The 20,883-nt window shown below is 38.7% G+C and overlaps 1 protein-coding gene, 1 long non-coding RNA gene and 1 pseudogene across 6 annotated transcripts in view; 1 reads left to right on the top strand and 2 right to left on the bottom strand.

Moving 5' to 3' along the window:
• Positions 1–20,883, bottom strand: part of BBOF1 (basal body orientation factor 1) — a 56,166-nt gene that overhangs the window by 21,329 nt on the left and 13,954 nt on the right. For all 5 annotated transcript variants that reach the window (XM_077909966.1, XM_077909964.1, XM_077909962.1 and 2 more), the window contains 7 exons: positions 12,239–12,319; positions 8,726–8,796; positions 7,812–7,956; positions 5,833–6,326; positions 2,973–3,074; positions 414–488; positions 134–248 (listed from right to left, as the gene is read on the bottom strand). In XM_077909966.1, coding sequence (XP_077766092.1) covers positions 134–248; positions 414–488; positions 2,973–3,074; positions 5,833–6,326; positions 7,812–7,956; positions 8,726–8,796; positions 12,239–12,319 — 1,083 coding nt within the window. The remainder of the gene's footprint in view (positions 1–133; positions 249–413; positions 489–2,972; positions 3,075–5,832; positions 6,327–7,811; positions 7,957–8,725; positions 8,797–12,238; positions 12,320–20,883) is intronic.
• LOC144320886 (uncharacterized) lies at positions 1,652–2,974 on the bottom strand. Its single transcript, XR_013386514.1, has 2 exons — positions 2,847–2,974; positions 1,652–2,627 (listed from the first exon to the last, which is right to left on the bottom strand). It is a non-coding gene; the product is annotated as an uncharacterized LOC144320886 (long non-coding RNA).
• On the top strand, positions 4,075–4,249 carry LOC144321493 (U4 spliceosomal RNA; annotated as a pseudogene).

Below are 20,883 nucleotides of genomic sequence, written 5' to 3'. Positions count from 1 at the left end.
ACAATCTTACACTAGTGTTATTACTCATTTCGCTGAACCCTGAGAGCTCTTGGCTAGTGACTTAGCAAGAAGTTGCATGGAAAAAGTAGCAGTTACTATGTGTATTATTTGGTTAGATTTTTAGACTCCTTACTATGTCAGACTCTTGTGATCCTTTCTGAATGTTGGGTATCATCAGTTCACTAGAAGAGTCTGAGATTGGTACTTGCTGGGTGATGAAGGTTTGATCTTGAAGCTTACTGTCATTCCTGCAATAATGATAAAATAACAGACCTGTCAACAACCACATACACATGGAACTTGATTCAGAACAACAGACTTGTCATATAACTCCCACTTAGTTCTAGCACATATAAAATGTCCCCACACTGTGATCAGGTTCACAGTCATTGCTTTGTCAAGAAAGCTCTTACTCTAATTCCTCTGTATTTCCATCATCAGGAACAACATAGTCTGGAACTGGAGGCCTAGAATGCTGGCTGTATTTCCTGTGGTAGGTAAAAGTTAACAATGAGTTAATGTCTCCTCATGCTCCACATTTCAACTACACTTTAATAGTGCTAAAGGAAATGCTTTAGTTGGATGAGCTTCTTATTTTCAAAACTGAGCTTTATATATAGAGAGACAATATAATGTTAAGCAAGTTAATATAAACTTATTTTCTCTTAAAGTTGAGATGTGTTGAACTTAAATGGTAGTATTTATGGAGATGGTCATAATGATGATACAGATACAACAGCTATTAATGGTGATAGTTAAGACTAAACCAGACTACTGACCAAAAAGATGGCCAGAAAAATTCCATTCCCACAAAAAGAACCTCAAACAGAAAAATTACCTAATGGAGATAGACCCAGTATGAAGATTTCTTCTTCTACTTTGGAAAATCTGTTTTAAGAACGAGAAATAGGACAGCCCTGGTGGCACAGCGGTTTAGCGCCGCCTGCAGCCCAGGGTGTGATCCTGGAGACCCGGGATCGAGTCCCACATCAGGGTCCTTGCATGGAGCCTGCTTCTCCCTCTGCCTATTGTCTCTGCCTCTCTCTCTCTCTGTGTTTCTATTTATTAATAAATAAATAAATCTTTAAATAAAAAAAGAAAAAGAAATAATTATATCACTAATTCAATATTCTAATGGAAAGTGAGCTTAGGGACGCCTGGGTGGTTCAGTGGTTAGGTGCCTGTCTTCAGCTCAGGATGTGACCCTGAGGTCTTGGGATTGAGTCCCATATCAGGCTTCCTGCATGGAGCCTGCCTCTCTCTCTCTGTCTCATGAATAAATAAATTTAAAAATCTTAAAAAAAAAAGTAAAGTGAGCTTAACAGGATTATAAAAAATATAATAGGTTGACCTGCCAGCAGATAAAGACACATACTCTACTCCTAAAACTGGTCCTCAATTAGGTACATATGAAAGTGAGAAAAAAACACATTCAAAATATGGCTGTATTAAATAGTCTAATAATGATGCACAAAAAACATGTACTTTGGATACTATAGTACCGGAGATAGGCACAGTGATTGCTGATGCACTAAAGAGTACAATTTATTGGTTATATTCCTTGACTTGTTTAAGCACAAAGGAAAATATCATACTGTTAAAACCACAATCATACAATCAACTGAATTCATAAACTTTCTAGTTGCTGTCCTTGCTTTGATAGACCATTTATCATCTAATTCCTCTCCACTTGGGCTTGAGTTTTCTCATTTTCTTTCTTTTTTTTTTTTTTTTAAGATTTTATTTATTTATTCATGGAGACAGAGAGAGAGAGAGAGAGAGAGAGGCAGAGACACAGGCAGAGGGAGAAGCAGGCTCCATGCAGAGAGCCCGACGTGGGACTCAATCCAGGGTCTCCAGGATCATGCCCTGGGCTGCAGGCAGCGCTAGACCGCTGCACCACCGGGGCTGCCCGAGTTTTCTCATTTTCATCTCCTCTTTACCTCACATTTCACTGTTCTATTCCCATCTTTTTCCTTCATCCAACTCCGGCATGGGATTCCAACAAGCTTAGACTTGTTCCATAGTGGCCAGATTTAAGTTCATTGCTTTGGTATGAAATATTTCTACTCAATTTCCTTTGTTTCTCTAGTGTTGAAAACAACACAGTATGGAAGTTGAGGCCTAGAACTCTGGTTGTTTCTTGGGGTACAGAAAAGTCAACTCAAAATGAGACAGACATTCTGTACCTTCAGCCTGTATTCTTTTCCACCTCTTAATAAAAAACAAAAAGCAAACAAAACTTTGGAAGGCTACCAGAGACACAAAGGCCATTTCAAAGTTCTCCTTTTTTCCATTTAACCTATAAGTCTTTTTTTTTTTTTTTCCATAAGTCTTTAAGCTCTTTTCTTTTCGTTGTCCTATTATTTGTTCTTATTTATTATACTGGTTATTCCTAGCCTCAGCTCTTTACTCTTCTACCTTCATCCTCTCTCCTACACTCACCTATTAGTTTTCACTAAATATGTTCAAGTCTCCCTCCCTAAACTCACCTGTACTCCAATCCCTATTTACAAATGCCTTGAGTATTTTTACTTCAATATATTGCCATCATCTCCAATTCAACACTGAAAATACTATTTTTTCTGTCCAGAATGTTTTTTCCTACACACTCTGCTTCTGTTTACCTTTTATTTTTTTTTATTTTTATTTTTTTTTAAATTTTATTTATTTATGATAGTCACATAGAGAGAGAGAGAGAGAGAGGCAGAGACACAGGCAGAGGGAGAAGCAGGCTCCATGCACCGGGAGCCCGACGTGGGATTCGATCCCGGGTCTCCAGGATCGCGCCCTGGGCCAAAGGCAGGCGCCAAACCGCTGCGCCACCCAGGGATCCCTCTGTTTACCTTTTAGAGGTCAGCTCAAACTTTTACTTCCTTAGAAACTTTTCTGACCTCCATTAGGTTATTGTTATTATATGGTTTCTAGGTTTGATAACAACTTGGTATTTCGTTACAAAAATAGGGAGTTACCTAGGAACAAAACCATTCATTTTTGCAAAGAGCAATCTCAAGACTTTCTCCTTCTGCTCCCAGGTCAAATCTCCAATATCCACATTTCCTTGAATATCTGTCCTGAAGAATTTCAAAGAAAAAAAATGAGACAGAAAAATATGGCCAAAGTAATAAGCATTTTATCTTTTTAAAAAATATGAAATATGTAAGCATGAGAAAGTTTCCAAACTGTAACTGAATATTAAGAGGTTTCCAAATGTAATGACTACAAAGAAAACTGCATTACAAAATCATAAGTTGAAAAGGTTATCAATAGGCTAGCCATTCTGAAATGTTATATAAAGTCATTAAGATAAAAATAAGAAAAGCTATAATAAGAAAAAAGTTTGTGCCCAAACATTAAGCAAATAAGTAAAATAGGAAGTTGTTATATAACATTATGCATCCAAAGACAAACACAAAAACAACAAAAAAGTTATTTACAAGGTGAGATTATTGCTGAATCCTTTTAACGTTTCTTTTTATATCAGATATTTTGCTATGAAAACAGAATAACAAAGTACATTTAGAAAATAACACCTAAGTTATCTAGCTTATTTTCTTACTTCCAAATAAACCCGCAGCTAAGCTCCCCAGGCAGGTCTTTATTTATATTATCACTTTCCTGGAGGATTCGTAGTCTATTTGCTGTTTACGAAAGCTGGCTGACATTGTAGACAGTATTGGTTGTACAATGTAAGAAATGTTTTTACACATAGGCCCATTGGGTTAGTTTTCTTTAAAAGTTTAGGTTTTGCCTTATGATCACTGTATACTTCAACTTTTCTTCCTCAATCTGCCTCCTAAGCAGATGATGTAATATTTTAATCACTTCTGCCCTGCTGGTACAGGCAATAGAACACTGAGGTTAAGATGAGAAGTTGTTCAGTAGCAAAAATGTCACACAAGGGCAGGAGAGGAAGAGTCCAGTTTCTAGAATAACAATGTGGAGAATCATTTTATATACTTCCGTCTGAAAACCTACTTACCGCTTTGGAGACAAAAAACGTAAAAGAAACTTCCTTATGTATGGTACAGACTCAATTTGCTTGACACAGTAAAAAAAAAAAAAAAGAAATTAAGCTTTGCACAGTGGCAGTATCATAGCCAATGAGGTTTATCCAAGGTGCGATTATTGCTAATTGAAAAGAAGGAAATTATAGTGGACCTCTTGGTAATAGAAGTAACAGATTTCTGAATATGGCAAAAAGTTTTAAAAATCCTACTACGGACATTTTTGTAAAAGAATCTTATCCTTCAGAAGCCACATCATGTCCAACCTTCCCAACAGCTATGTAATTTAAAAGAACCTACAAATTATTAGTCCATTATAAAACAAAGCAGAGAACTCATTTGGAAGCACTGTTAATAAGATATTTAGTACATAGTAGTAGAGAGTCCTTTTAAGTTTCTTGAGTTAAGGCCTTTGAAGAACCTAACTACACTGGGATATAAAACGTAATTGTTTTGTTTTTTCAGAATAATCCTTAAAATGCTGTATAATTTATGGCTTAAGAATACACTGATAAGGGGCAGCCCGGGTGGCGCAGTGGTTTAGCGCCGCCTTCAGCCCAGGGCCTGATCCTGGAGACTTGGGATCGAATCCCATGTCAGGCTCCCTTCATGGAGCCTGCTTCTCCCTCTGCCTGTGTCTCTCTCTGTGTCTCTCATAAATAAATAAAATCTTTAAAAATGGGGGGGGGGTGGTTTCCTTTAAAAGAAAAAGAAGGATAAGACAAAAATGTTAACAGGAAACAATCATTATATACAATTTACAACTGTCTCAAGCCTTCTGCTACCTTTATCATAATAGCAGTGGATATCTGGAGTGTATTTTGGAAACTTGTGGGGACTTTTGGATAACACAGTGATGGGGGCCCACTACTGGATGTCAGCTAATCCATAGGACAGTTCTGTACAATAAAGAATTATTACAAAGAACTGTTATATTGGTTTTTTAAATTATATGTTTAGTTAGATATTATTACCTATGAATTTCATCTCATAATAGTAAAGGGAACATTACAAAATATTTGTGAAAGTATGTTTATCAAAAATGTTTAAACTGAATCTGATCAAACCTTCATAATGAGTTTACAGAAAATAAAACGTTAAAAGATATTACAATGACATTTTATGGAACAAATGATCTAGTCTCTTTATCAAGTCTCTGTCATAACAAAAGGGAATCTGGGGATGCCTGGGTGGTTCAGTCTGTTAGGCATCTATCTGCCTTTGGCTCAGGTCATGATCCCAGGACCCTGGGATCAAGCCCCACATCAGGCTCTCTGCTCAGCAGGGACTCTGCTTCTCCCTCTACCTCTCCCGCCTGCTCATGCTTTTTCTCTCTCTCATGCTCTCTATCACACTTGCTTTCTCTCTCTGATTAAAAAAAAAGTCTTAAAAAATAAAAAAATAATTTTTTAAAAAAGGGAATCTATTGGGATCCCTGGGTGGCGCAGCGGTTTGGCGCCTGCCTTTGGCCCAGGGCACGATCCTGGAGACCCGGGATCGAATCCCACGTCCGGCTCCCGGTGCATGGAGCCTGCTTCTCCCTCTGCCTATGTCTCTGCCTTTCTCTCTCTGTGTGTGACTATCATAAATAAATTTTTAAAAAATTAAAAAATAAAGGGAATCTATTAAGAATACCTACTAAGCCCTACACCGTGCTAAGCATAGGTGTTACAAAGATGAGTAAGATAGTTCCTGTCCTCAAATAACTTCGTGAGCAATCTTTTCAATATTTAGATACTAGCAAACTGAACTCAGGGTTCTTATTCCTCTAAAAGGTACAAAAGTTGCAGCACAAAAGATAAAATATTAAAGGTATGATTAGTACCATTTCTCAGCCTCCATAAGATCTTGATTCACACTATTGGTGCTGTGCTCTTTGCCATCGAACGTTCGGATTTTAGGATAATCTGTTCTTCCTGCATATGCCTCTCTCATTTTAAAATTGAAAGCAGCTTGTGCAACCTGTTTATAATGCTTCCTGCTAAGTAGGATCTGTTGCTTCACTTGGTGTAGAGCATCTAAGAAGAACCTTTCCACTTCTGTTCTCTCATCCAGTATGTTCTTGGCCAGCTTTTTGATTCGATTCATTTCTCTGTCCTTCATCTGGAGAAGTTGCTGCAGCTTGTCAATTTCAACCTGCCCTGCTTGGTTCTCTATCATTGCCTGTTGCTGCACTTTACAAACTTCAATCTCAAACTCTCTGGTCATACAACTCAGTGCAGTCTCCAAGCTTACCACCTTCTTCTGAAGAGTCTGGATTTGCAGTCTTTGCTGGGTAAGTTGCATGATCTTTTCCTTAACTAAAAGATCATTGATCTCCTAAAAACAAAGATAAGACAGGTGAGAGATTTTCTTTAATTGATTTCAGAACTTAAGAGTTCTTCACTAATTTTCATTACTTCATGAAATTTAAATTTGATGCCAGGTTGAGATGGTGATATCTGTGTATGGAGAGTAAAAATATCCTAGGGTTCTTCTCTAGACTTGGGAAGGCCACTAATTTTGCTAAGTAAGAAACTGTCCTTCCTCTAAAATTCTGAAAGTTTAAATATTTTTTATTCTCAAATAATTTCAAAATCAGTTAAGACTATACAGTAATACATTAACTTAACAACTATACAGTGGAAATTGTTACCTATCCTAGGCCATAGGCTAGTTGCCTATTTCTTTTTCATCTTCCCTTTCTTCCTTAGTAATAAAACTCTAACTTCATTCAGGAAGGCAGGAAGCCCAAGGATGCCTGGGTGGCTCAGAGGTTTAGCATCTGCCTTTGGCTCAGGACTTTGATCCCAGAGTCCTGGGATTGAGTCCCACATTGGGCTCCTGCAGGGAGCCTGCTTCTCCCTCTGCCTATGTCTCTGCCTCTCTCTTTCTCTCTGTGTCTCTCATAAATAAAGAAATAAACAAAATCTTTAAGAAAAAAAAAAAAAGGAAGGCAGTAAACCCAACTGAAAATTCCCAGCCTCCCTTGCAGTTCAGTAATGCCAAGTAACTATGTTCTGGTCAATGAAATATAAGTAGAAGTGTGTGCAGGACTTCCAGGAAGACCTTTAAAGGAGGGGGGGGCATACTTTTTCCTCCTTGTCCTTTTTCCTTCTTGCCATTTAAGTAATAGAGTTCTAGCAGCCACTTTGGGCCACAAGGTGACTTTGGGGATGTAAGCCACGCATTGCACAACAGCTTTGTTGACTTTGTGGCACTACCATTCCACCTCTGGATTGCTAATCTCCAGACTTTCTTTAGGGGAGAGAATAAACCCTTTCATGGTAAAGTCATTGTTGCCAGGGCTGTCACAGCTGAACCTCTTCCTAAGTGATTCAGAGACCAACTCCAAGCAAAGTAAAATGAATATTTTAAGGTAATAGGGCATAGGAGTTATAGTTATGTTTCTGATATATTCTTTATGAAGCCAAGTTGGGGGATGCCTGGGTGGCTTAGTGGTTGAGTGATTGCCTTAGGCTCAGGGCATGATCTCGGGGTCTGGGGATCGAGTCCTGCATTGGGCTCCTTGCAGAGAGCCTGCTTTTCCCTCTGTCTGTGTCTCTGCCTCTCTTTCTATAGCTCTCATGAATAAATTTTAAAAATCTTTAAAAAAATAAAATAAAGCCAAGTTGCATGCTTCTATGTCATTCTCGAAATTAATCCTTTCAAATAAGAAAGGTACATCATCCAGACAAAAGAAAAATGGTCCCATTGCCCTTATGTGCATTATTATACTCAATTTTTCATATTTACCAACCCAATTCTTAAACAAACAAACAAAAGCCAGAAAAATAGTAAATGAAGTCTAAATGGAGTGGGAACCTTTTGATGTAAAAGGAAAGTCTGAGTCTCTTGCAACTTCTGGGAATTTTTTTGTAGAGTATCAGCTTCCTTCAGATGGTATGCGAGAGCTTTCTGGAGATAAACATTCTCTTTAAAAACAGCTCTTCCAGCATTGTTCAATTGCCTGAAATAGATAGATATAAGATCCCAAAACACCAGCCTACGTTTTAGATATTACCAAACTAGAACAACGATTGCCTTATTCCCCAATGTTAAAAATAATGACCACCACTTATTTAGTTCATGGTGGGTACTCAACAGTTAGGTGGGGATCTTGTGACTTAAGTTCTCACCAATAGGAGAGTGAAAATGTATGTTACTTCCAGCTCAAGGTAGTTAAGGGCAGACAGGGGTTTCCCATGCTCTCTCCTTATCCATATGACTGGATGTGAAGAAGTCTAAGATGGAAGCAGCCCCAGTTCCTGAATCACCACTCAAGTAGAGCTTTCAGACTCAAATTGGATTGTTAAGTGAGCAAGAACTAAACCATTGAGACTTGGTAGTTTATTGGCATAACACAACTAAGTGTTACTTTCACTAACATACTTAATGATAACCCTGTACAGTTGCTATGATTAACCCAATACTTAGATGAAGAAATTTAATTTCAAAAAAGTTAGGAAATCTTTTGACACTGACTCAGCATTCAGGTTGGGAACCAAAGTCTAACTTCACAGCCTGGGTTCTTTCCTCCACACCACCTTGGTACAGAAAGGGTTGGGGGGAAAGGGGCCAGGATACAAAGAGAAAGAAACAGTGAAAGAAAGTAAACAAGAAAATGCCAAGAAAGCAAACCAGGAAAGGAGGGGGAAGACAACATGATAATAATAAAACAGACCAGCAAATAGGTCAGAGAGGCTATAAGAAAGGTAAAGGAGACAGCAGTCTCTTACACAACAGCTTCATGGTGAGCTTTCTCTGCCAGCATTATTATCTTCTTTTCAGCCTCTTGTTCTAGTCGGTGCTAAAAAAAGAAAATAGGCTATTTTAATACAGAGTTATATTTCTAACAAATTTACACATCAAAAAGTGAAGTATTGGGGATCCCTGGGTGGCGCAGCGGTTTGGCGCCTGCCTTTGGCCCAGGGCGCGATCCTGGAGACTCGGGATCGAATCCCACATCGGGCTCCTGGTGCATGGAGCCTGCTTCTCCCTCTGCCTGTGTCTCTGCGCCTGTCTCTCTCTCTCTCTCTGTGACTATCATAAATAAATTAATTAATTAATTAAAAAAAAAAAAAAGTGAAGTATTGATTTCACAATGTCAAATAAAATATTCCTGTCCAGGGATCCCTGGGTGGCGCAGCGGTTTAGCGCCTGCCTTTGGCCCAGGGCGCGATCCTGGAGACCCGGGATCAAATCCCACGTCGGGCTCCCGGTGCATGGAGCCTGCTTCTACCTCTGCCTGTGTCTCTGCCTCTCTCTCTCTCTCTCTCTGTGACTATCATAAATAAATAAATAATACCTTTAAAAAAAATATTCCTGTCCACATGACCTGGTATGAAGAACTCCAAGTGCTGGTAGAGGAACTAGCAAAGAGGAGTGTGTGAATACAGGAACCTCAGGGTACCTCCAAATTTCCTCACTAAAGCAGCAGCATGATATATAAGTACCAAAAAAATAAAATTCCACATCAGTATTGGAAAACAGAGTTGAGAGAAATTTCTACTAAATACAATGGGGTGGGCAGCCCCGGTGGCACAGCGGTTTGGCGCCGCCTGCAGCCTGGGGTGTGATCCTGGAGACCTGGGATCGAGTCCCACATCGGGCTCCCTGTGTGGAGCCTGCTTCTCCCTCTGCCTGTGTCTCTGCCTCTCTCTCTCTGTGTCTATGAATAAATAAATAAAATGTTTTAAAAAAAATAATAAATAAATAAATACAATTTGGTGAGAGTTATTTATTTACTTATGCAACAAACTCCTATTGAGCACTAATACTGTACCAGATTTTTTAGATGCTGGAGATTCTGTGTGGTGAAAAAACAGATAAAGTCTCAGATAAAATCTCAATTTATATTCTAGGTGAGATCCAGGCAACGATAATAATTAAAATGCATTGAGCATTTACTATATGCCAGGCATGATTCTCAGAGCTTTACATGTATTATTTACTTTTCACAATAACCCTAAAAATTAGATAGTATTATCCTCAAGAACAAGGACTGAGGAAATGGAGGGAAGGGGAGATTACTAACTTGCCTAGAATCAGATAGCTAGTAAGTGGCAGAGCAGAGATTCACAGTAGGCAATGTGATGTTTGCTATACCACCTCTCCTGTGATACTATCAATGTAGCAAACAAGGTAATGACATAGACAGTAACTGAAGGAGGTTATTTTATTTTATCTTATTTTATTTTATTTTTTATTATTCATTAGAGACACAGAGAGAAAGGCAGAGTCATAGGTAGAGGGAGAAGCAGGCTGCCTGCAAGGAGTCTGATGGGGGACTCAATCCCAGGATCCTGGGATCACAACCTGAGCCAAAGACAGATGCTCAACCACTGAGTCACTAGAGAGGTTACTTTAGATTGGGGTTTAGGGAGTCTATCTCTGAGGAAATGACATTTGAGCTCTGAAGAATGAGAATGAGAAGGGCCAGAGCCAGAGGAAGAACATTCCAGACAGGAATAGCAAAGTACAAAAACATGACACTGGGAAAGGGCTTGGTGATTTAAGGAACAGAAGGGATTAAATGGGGAAACAAAACAAAACACCAGTAACCTGAGGGAAGTCCTTTATATGACCAGGTGCAGCATGCTATGGTAGGAGATGAATAAGCAGGCTTACTGGAAAGCCCACTGCCATAAACTTGCAGCACTGGGGTTCACACCAGCGCAGCACTGGGGTTCGAACCTAACCAGGAGGTTTACACTTAACATGGTGAGATGGCTACTGCTGCAGCTGGCCATCCCATCACTTATTCCCATCCTATCCTTTTCCTTCCCAGCTGCCACTAGTATCTAGCAAAACAACACACTCACTTTCCCAGCATCCAATATAACATGGTTCTGGCCAATGAGATAGATGTAAGAAGAAATCTGCTAAGAGCTTCTGGGAAAGCTTTTATGGTCTGCAGATAAAAGGACAGACACAACGGGAGGCCCCCTTCTTCCTGCCTTAAACACAGACAAATCTTAGAGCTGCATTAACCATCTTGCGACTATGAGGGAAAGGCCAGCAGCCACCTACTTCCAGATGTAAAAATCCTATTTGTCTATCTATCTATCTATCTATCTATCTATCTATCTATCTATCTATCAAGATTTTATTTATTTATTCATGAGAGACACAGAGAGAGGCAGAGACATAGGCAGAGGGAGAAGCAGGCTTCCTTTGGGGAGCCTGATGCAGGACTTGGTCCCAGGACCCCAGGATTACAACCTGAGCCAAAGGCAGGCATTCAACTGCTGAGCCACCCAGGGGCCTCAGAAAATCTAATTTACATAAGCACTGTTGGTCAGGTATTCTATAAAATGATCAAGCACTCCTAAGCTTTGTTTGTAAAATGCTACAAACTTAGTAGAGAAGAGATCAAGATTCCATAGGATGGGATAGAGGAAAAAAGCAATTGAGAGCAGCTGAGGACTTCCTGAGGGCTTCCATTCCTAACAGTACCAGGAAGTGCTCCAGAGTGAGAACACCAAAATGCTGCTTCTGCTCCACTCCTAGGTGGAGTGGAGAAAAATGACATTTTTCACTATAAAAATTGGGAATCTAGAGCTACTTTTTGAAGCAAATCTAAATCTAAACCTGACATGAGTACTTATTTGCCCCACCCTCAACTTCCTACATCCCTACCAATTTCTGAAAAAAAAAATCTGTTCAATTCTTCCCTGAGAATGAAAAATTAGAAGAATTAATGAAATACCATGGGTCCTCTGAAAATATTGTGTAGAAGAGAAGTGTTCCAATGCACTTCCCACAATTTGGAGAATTAATTTCAGAGGCACAGGGAAACATGGAAGTTTGTGATATGTTAAGGAACATTTTTGGGGCCCCTTTTATTAAGATCCTTAGCCTGGCTTGGCTTGACTGAGGAAACACCTTCATGTGTAACAGAGTGACCTCTCCCATCCAATCCCCCTATACAATGTGGTTATGTGCAGCTCTCCTTCCACCAGGGGAACACCAAGCTGACGGTGGTGTGTCCTAAAGCCTCGGTAAATTGATAATCCCTCTTGAGGATTTCGGGACTCTCTAACTAGGAGAGGGAAGAAGACTAGACATTGGTTTCGATTTCCCTGTTTTGGTTTTTTTTTAATTCTGCTATGATATGATAAATATTCTCTAGTAAGAGTCAAATGAAAGGTTGACATGTCTCAGAATGCATATAGATACTTATATTGTTTTAGTAAATCAATAAAATATTTCTTTTTTTAAACAAAGTATTTAACTCTAAAATGTCATACCTTTTCTTCAAAAAACCTGCCCTCCAATCTTCTAAGAGTCTCCTGATGTTTCTGCTCTGTGTTCCTTAAATTCTCCTTCAGCTGTAATTAAAACAACAAAAAAATATCAATAGGAATTCAAGGTGATTGAGGCACATTCCTGGAATATTCTCAATAAAACATTTTCTGTTATACATTATACATTATTTCTGTTATACATTATATACATTATACAATATACATATTATACAATATACATATATTATTATTTCCGTTATACATTATTATACATCATTAATCCTGAACAGAACAATTCCACATCCCTGCCTGTGAGTACCATCTTTCCCAATAATCTTCTACAGACACAAGATAAGTATTCAGTTTCTAAAAAGCTGTTTATGAACAATAGTTCTCAGGACAAGTTGTTCTCATAATCATATTTTCGAAATATCATGTGGACTCATAGAATCATAATATTTTAGAATTGGGGCACCTGGCTAGCTCAGTTGGAGGAGCATGCAACTCTTGATCTTGGGGTCATGGGTTTGAGCCCCATGTTGGGTGCAGGGATTACTTAAATAAATACAATTTTTAAAAATAATATTTTGGGGATCCCTGGGTGGCGCAGCGGTTTGGCGCCTGCCTTTGGCCCAGGGCGCGATCCTGGAGACGCAGGATCGAATCCCATATCAGGCTCCCGGTGCATGGAGCCTGCTTCTCCCTCTGCCTGTGTCTCTGCCTCTCTCTCTCTCTCTGTGACTATCATAAGTAAATAAAAAAAAAAAAAAAAAAATTAAAAAAAATAAATAAATAAAAATAATATTTTGGAATAGAAAGGGACCTTAATAGTCCTATACAATTTCTCATTTATTTTTTTAAATTTTTATTTATTTATTTATTTATGATAGTCACAGAGAGAGACAGAGGCAGAGACACAGGCAGAGGGAGAAGCAGGCTCCATGCACCAGGAGCCCGATGTGGGATTCGATCCCGGGTCTCCAGGATCACGCCCCGGGCCAAAGGCAGGCGCCAAACCGCTGCGCCACCCAGGGATCCCACAATTTCTCATTTAATATAAGATTCCTTCTATGAGAAAAACATTGAGACACAGAATTCATTAGACTAGCATTTCATAGTTCCCATTTTTAGAAAATTCTTTCTAGTATTAATCTATTTTTTAAATATTTCATTTATTTATTTTGGGGGGGGAAATAAAATATTTTATTTATTTATTTTAGAGAGCAAGAGCAAGAGAGAAAGAGAGAGACAGCACAAGCAGAGTGAGTGGGAGAAGCAGGCTTCCTGCTGAGCAGGGAGCTCAATGTGGGTCTCAATCCCGGAACCCTGGGATCATGACCTGAGCTGAAGGCAGATGTTTAACCAGCTGAGCCACCCAGGCACCCCTCCTAGTATTAATCTGAAACACATTTCCTTATGATTACCACAGATGAATCCTTCTATCCTCAAAACATGTGTACATGGAATAAAAAGGACATAAAAACTCTTCTAGGCAAAGGGTAAACTACTTTAAAGCTATGATCCTATAGTCTACATTTCCTGCCAATCCATCAGGCTGAAATAGACATACTCTATCTAATCTTCATGTCATTAAAAAAGCAGTAGAGAAGGGTTTCCCCCAAGAGATAGATCTTTCTCACTTGCCATCTGTTTTACTCTGGGCAAATCACTTCTCTAAGTCTCAGGTTTCCAGGAATAAAAAGAGAATAATAATAGTAACTAGCTCATAGTGTGTGGCAAGGATTAAATAACAAACAATACATGTAAAGTACCTAGAATAGTAACTATTTAATATAAAGGCTAGTTATTATTATATCTACTATTGTCCTCCCTTATACTTAATAATTTTCCTGTGATCTCTGTCCTAACTGTATTAAATCTCAATTAAAAAAAAATATTTTATTTATTTACTCATGAGAGACAGAGAGAGAGAGAGGCAGAGACATAGGCAGAGGGAGAGAGACACAGGCTCCCAGTAGGGAGTCTGGTATGGGACTCAATCCCAAGACCCTAGGATCACACCCTGAGCCAAAGGCAGACGCTCAATCACTGAGCCACTCAGGTGCCTCAAATCTCCATTTTATGTCTCTTTCAGATGTTCTTTCTCCCTGTATTTTTCATACAATTTTTTAAATGACCTCTTACATCGTTAGACTAAAAATTAATGTCAACATATAAATTTATGGAAATGTCTATCACCTTAGTGTGTGCAGGGATTTCATATGCCATTGGACTCCCTCAAAAATCCATAATTTTTAAAATATTTTATTTATTTATTTGAGAGAGAGCACAAGCTGGGGGGGGGGGTGCAGAGGGAGAGGCAGACTCCCCACTGAGCAGGGAATCCAACAAAGGGCTCAATCTCAAGACCCCAGGATCATGACCTGAGCTAAAGGCAGATGCTTAACCAACTGAGTCACCCAGGTGCCCTTCAGAAATCCATAAATTAACAAACCTTTCAAAAAATAATTGACATCTATAAAAACCTTTAAAAGTTTATGTTCTTTAACTTATAAATTCCACTTCTAAGAAGTTATCCTAAACACTAATTACAGATGTAGAAAAATATTATTACTTAGATATGCATCATGGTGTATAATAGTGGAAAATTAGAAAAAAGTCCAAGGGCCCAAGGACACCTGGGCAGCTCAGTTGGTTAAGTGTCTGCCTTCAGCTCAGGTCATGATCTCAGGGTCCAGGGATCAAGCCTCATGTCAGAGGGAGTTGGTAGTCTGCTTCTTCTTCACCCTCTGTCCCTCCCTACTGCTCATGCTCTCTTTCTCAAATAAATAAATAAAATCTAAAAAAAAAAAAATTTGTTACACATTCTATAAAAAGTCCAGATGTCCAAAAACAAGGGATCAATTAACAAATTATAATAATTGGGGTGCCTGGGTGGCTCAGTTGGTTGAGCAATGGACTCTTGATTTTGGCTCAGGTCATGATCTCAGGGTCATGGGACTGAGCCCCATGTCTGGCTCTGAGCTGCGCATGGAGTTTGCTTGAAATTCTCTCCTCCACCTCAGCCCCTCCCCCTCCTCTCTCTTTCTCTCACTCTCTCAATAAATAAAATCTTTTAGAAAAATAAATCATGATACATCTACCCAGTGGAATTCCATACATCTAGTCAGAAGATTTTATAGAAGAATATATAATGGCATTGAAAAATATTCACAATAAAAGCAAAAAAGTCAGGTTAACAGTTTTTAAATAATAACCTCATTAAAAAAAATAACCTCATTTTTAAAAGCATATATTTTTAAATGTTTCTAATACAGAGGAAGAAAAATGGAAAGAAAATACACCAAAATATTTACCAGTTATCTCTAGGTAGTATAATTGTCAGGGGAGGACTTTTAATTTTCTTCTTTTTTATCACCTAAATTTGCTGAAATGGGTATTATCAGTTTGTCAAAAGAAGAAAAACTAAAACAAATTATTAAAAATAATAACTGCAACCTACCAATGCATGCTCCTTCTGTTAATCACGTAGATAGAAATCATTTTTTCTTTAAAATTTATGCTTTGAATGTCTTGTGATAATCTAAATTAGCCTCTTTTATTTATTTTAAGATTTTATGTATTTATTTATGAGCGACACAGAGAGAGAGAGGCAGAGACACAGGCAGAGGGAGAAGCAGGGAGCCGGATGCGGGACTCGGCCCCCGGACTCCAGGATCACGCCCTGGGCCGAAGGCAGGTGCCAAACCACCGAGCCACCCAGGGATCCCCTAAATTAGCCTCTTTTAATTTGCATAGTGAATTCTATATACACACTATAATTAATTTTCTTCCTCTGTGTATACATTCCCTTCCCATTTTAAGTTCATGGGCCCCTACACCTGCTTTATTATTTTTTTTTCCTACACCTGCTTTAATTCTTCCGTATTTGGTATTCCAGAGAATCACGTTGTTTTTTCCCATAATCCTTTGCCTTTGAATTTTAAGTCTTCCTGGCCCATGGCTCTTTTTTTTTTTTTTTTTTTTTTAAGATTTTATTTATTTATTCATGAGAGACACAGAGAGAGGGAGAGGAAGCAGAGACATAGGCAGAGGGAGAAGCAGGCTCCATGCAGGGAGCCCGATGTGGGACTCCATTCTGGGATTCTGGGATCATGCCCTGGGCCAAACACAGACGCTCCACCGCTGAGCCACCCAGGCATCCCATGGCCCATGGCTCTTTCTGAAAAGTCTGAAACCTATTTCTCCATTAGGTGGCAATATTGTTCTTAAAAAAAGAAATCATACCGTGGCCCATTAGAGTATCCACTAGTTAATTCACTTTGATTCAGAATGTATACCTATACTTCTGATAGCTATTTTGAGAGTTTCTAAAAAGTTATGGATCTTAACTTGATTCAGTCTTCAGGATTTTTTCTTTTTTTAAAGATTTTATTTATTTATTCATGAGATACAGAGAGAGAGAGAGGCAGAGACACAGGCAGAGGGAAGCAGGCTCCATGTAGGCAGCCCAATGAGGGACTCGACCCCAGGACTCCAGGATCACACCCTGGGCGGAAAGCAGGTGCCAAACGGCTGAGCCACCCAGGGATCCCCAGGATTTTCATATAAAATTTTTTTATATTCCTTTTAGAAAATTTTCACGCTTTGTTGAGGAATTATTAACAGTAAAGTATTTCAAGTGTATGATGATTCGACATACATATACATTATGAAAGGATTCCTCTAGTTAACAGAAAACTTGATATTCCATCAATTACATTTTTAATTTAAAGAACTACTCAGCATTCAACAAAGATCTATTGAGCATTACTGTGTACCTTGTATTTCAAGGAATACAAAGGAACAATGCTGTTTATGGCCCAAAGATTTGTAATCTAGTAGGGGAGATAAGACAAATAATAAGTATGTCAAGGTAGAATAGGCTAAAGGGTATAAAAGAGATACAAAGTGGTATGAAAACACAAAGAAAATTGTTATTTTTTTGCTAATAATCTTTTCTTTTTTTCAGCTTTAGGAGGTAAATTGACATACAACATTGTATAAATCTTAGGTATATAACGTGTTGATCTGTTACACTTATATATTGTAAAATGATTACCACCATAGCATTAGCTAGCACTTCCATACTGTCACTTAATTGCCATTCCTTTTTTGTGGTAAGAACATTTAAGATCTACTCTCTTAGCAACTTTCAAGCATATAATATAGAATTATTAGCTATAATCACCATGCTATACATTAGATTCCCCAGAATTTGTCCATCTCAGTACTGGAAGTTTGTACCCTTTGACCAATATTTCCTCATAACCCCTTCCCTGCCAGTTTGGGTAGCCTCTAATCTACTCTCTGTTTCTCTGAGTTCAGCTCTTTTTAGATTCCACTTATAAGTGATATTATACACTATTTAGCTTTTTGATTTATTTCACTTAACATGACATCCTGAAGTTTCATCCAAGCTGTCACAAATGGAAAGAAGAAAATGATTACTTTTTTTAAGTTAATATTTTTAAACATGACTCTGGGGGACTGCCTTATGGAGAACATGCATTTGAGCTGAGCCTTTGAAGGACAGGTAAAATTATAATGTATAAAGACCTGTTGAAAGTATATTCCAGATAGAAGAAACAGTGGAAACTATGTAAAAACAGCAGAAAAGACTTCAGGGATAAGTAAATATCCACTTTGGGTGAATAAAAGGTGTGTGCATGGGGAAGTATAGTAAAAGGAGAAAATAATGTTACAAAGTAGGTGTAGGGTCTTGACTTTCACACTAGGGCATTTGGGCAATACTGGGTTTACAACAGAGAAATACTAAACATTCTTCAGGGAGGTGATCAGAACATTCCTGCATCAACACATACTTTGGACTGTGGTAGTGTGATGGTTTTAAAATACATACACAACCTCTATGATTTCCAGGGCTAGGTCAAGAAAGGGATAGCTTCTAGGGATACCTGGGTGGCTCAGTGGTTGAATGTCTGCTTTCAGCTCACATCATGATCCCAGGATCCTGGGATCAGGTCCCACATCAGGTTCCTTGTGGGAAGCCTGCTTCTTCCTTTGCCTATGTCTCTGCCTCTTTCTCTGTGTCTCTCATGAATAAATGAATAAAAATCTTAAAAAAAAAAAAAAAAGAAAGAAAGAAAGGGATGGCTTCTGTCTGGCTTTCCTTGGGATTACTCACTTTGGGTAAAGTCGTTGACCAAACTATGAGGGCACTCAGGGCCCCTTTGTAAGGCCCCTATGGGAAGATGTTGAGGCCACCCAGTATTTACTGGCTCCCACCTGACAGCATGTGAGTTGGCACCTGAGAACAGATCTTCAAGCTCTAATCAAGCCTCCAGATGACTGAAGCCCTGGCTAGTTATCTTGATTGCAACTTCATAAAATGCCCTGAACCAGAACTGCCCAATTAAACTGCTTCCAAATTCCTGACCCATGGAAATTGTGCTTTTAACAAATGTTTATTATAGCTGCAAGCTCTAAATTTGGGGGTAATTTTTCCTGCAGTAACTAATGAAGGTGAAAAAATAGAGGGAGCAGGACTAGAGGCACTGTACAGGGATGCAGGTCACTGGGGTTCTGCTGCCAGCTCTACAACTTACCATGAAAGTCACTTAACATCTTTCTGTCTCAGTATTCTTGTCAGTAGAATGACTTAGGTAGGCCCTAAAGTTTCTTCCAGCTCTAAGATTGTATGAGTTCCATAAAAGGGTTTTGTTTTAGATGGTTGCCTTGTATCACTCATTTAGCAAGTTTTATTATTATTGTTATTGTTTTTAGAAGCCACATGCCCAGCCTGGAGCCCAATGCAGGGCTTGAACTCATGACCCTGAGATCAAGACTCGAGCTGAGATCAAGAGGTGGAGGCTTAACCGACTGAGCCACCCAGGAACCCTGCAAGTTTTATTATTAAGTACTAATCCAGGAACTAGTGAGGAGTGACAAGGACATACACAAATAGATGATTTGGCTCCTTTTATTCTCAGTTTACAAAATTAAAGAACACAAATATAAAATAACTAGAGAAGACAGTTATAGAGCTGCTATTTTAAGGACTTCAAAGGTTTGGAAACCCATAGGAGGAGAGAGTTCCTCTGAAAATACTTCAAAGGAGCTTGTATAATGGTGAGCTACAGAAATTAAGAACAATTTTAAAGCAACAGTTATTAGAACAGTTGTAAAGCAACAACTTATCAAGTTCATGAACAAAGTCAGCCTAATGGGAAGTTCTGGGGATAACTTTGCAATTGTGATAAAAAGAGTTAAAACATACTCCTCCACATTCCTCCAGTCTAAGAAAGTGTCTTCCCCTTTCCTAACTTGCCTGAAATGTGCCATCTCATTCCTTTAATTAGAGCTTTTAGGAATACTCTACTAAGATTTTTAAAGCTATATAATCATAACAACAAGTAAACAATAACAACTATGCTACTACTCTTACTGGGGATTAAAGGAATGACTGTCCTAAGTATTTTACACACATTACATTATTTAATCCATATAACATCTCTAAAAGGAGGCAGGTGATATTGCAGCCACATTTTACAAGTGAAGAGTCTGAGACTCAAGTTAACAAACTATCCAAAGCGATAGTTATTCGCTGTGGAACTAGGATCTGAAGGCTATGATTTTGAACACTACATTATCTTATCCAACTTAATTCATTTCTCATATATTGTTTCAATTTGGCAATTAGCTAAAAGGTAAACAGAAATAAGATGCAGGGGGATCCCTGGGTGGCGCAGCGGCTTGGAGCCTGCCTTTGGCCCAGGGCATGATCCTGGAGACCCAGGATCGAATCCTACATCGGGCTCCCGGTGCGTGGAGCCTGCTTCTCTCTCTGCCTGTCTCTCTCTCTCTGTGACTATCATAAATAAGTAAAAATTATTATAAAAAATAAAATTCAACAAAATTTAAAAAAAAAAAGAAATAAGATGCAGGAACTCTGGTTTCCCATCAAAGCTTGTTCTTGTTAAATAGGGTTCTGAGTAGCCCAAGGAGAGCTTGAGGGGCACTGCATGCTCAGAGAACACCATGCTCAAGAGTGAGAGGCACTAAAAGGGATGGTGGAAGGGCCTTAATAATACTAATAGCTATAATCATAATTTTAGCAGCAGTGATAATAGCAGCAGGATCAGCAACAGCAGGTAATATTTACCATACAGTGCTATGCATTTACCTTTTTTTAAAAACTATTTTTTAATAATCTCTATTATTTTTTAAATAATCTCTTTTTTAAAAAGAGAGAGAGAGCACATGCATGAGAGAGAGAAAGAGAGAGCACAAGCAGAGGGGAGGGTCAGAGGGAGAAGCAGACTCCTCACTGAGCAGAGGGAGCCCAATGAAGGACTTGATCCCAGGACCCTGAGATCATGACCTGAGCCAAAGGCAGATGTTTAACTGAGTCACCCAGGTGCCCAGTGCTATGCATTTAAAACATTATTTCATTTAGTCTTCACAATAACCCTTTAAAGTTGATACCATTACTCTCTCCTGCATGTTTCATAAGAAGAAATTTAACGAGATACCCAAGTAGTAAAAACAGTATACTTTAGCAGTCTGGCTTCAGAGCACAAACTTTTAGCCCCTCCACTACCTGAAATAGATTATATTAGGTTTGGTAATATACTGCTATTACTAGTAATAGCAACAAAATTCAGCTGCACATTGCAGTGGGCTCA

Source organism: Canis aureus, chromosome 9, assembly GCF_053574225.1.
Source record: "Canis aureus isolate CA01 chromosome 9, VMU_Caureus_v.1.0, whole genome shotgun sequence".
NCBI lineage: Eukaryota > Metazoa > Chordata > Mammalia > Carnivora > Canidae > Canis > Canis aureus.
This window is presented reverse-complemented; position numbering and strand designations above follow the sequence as displayed.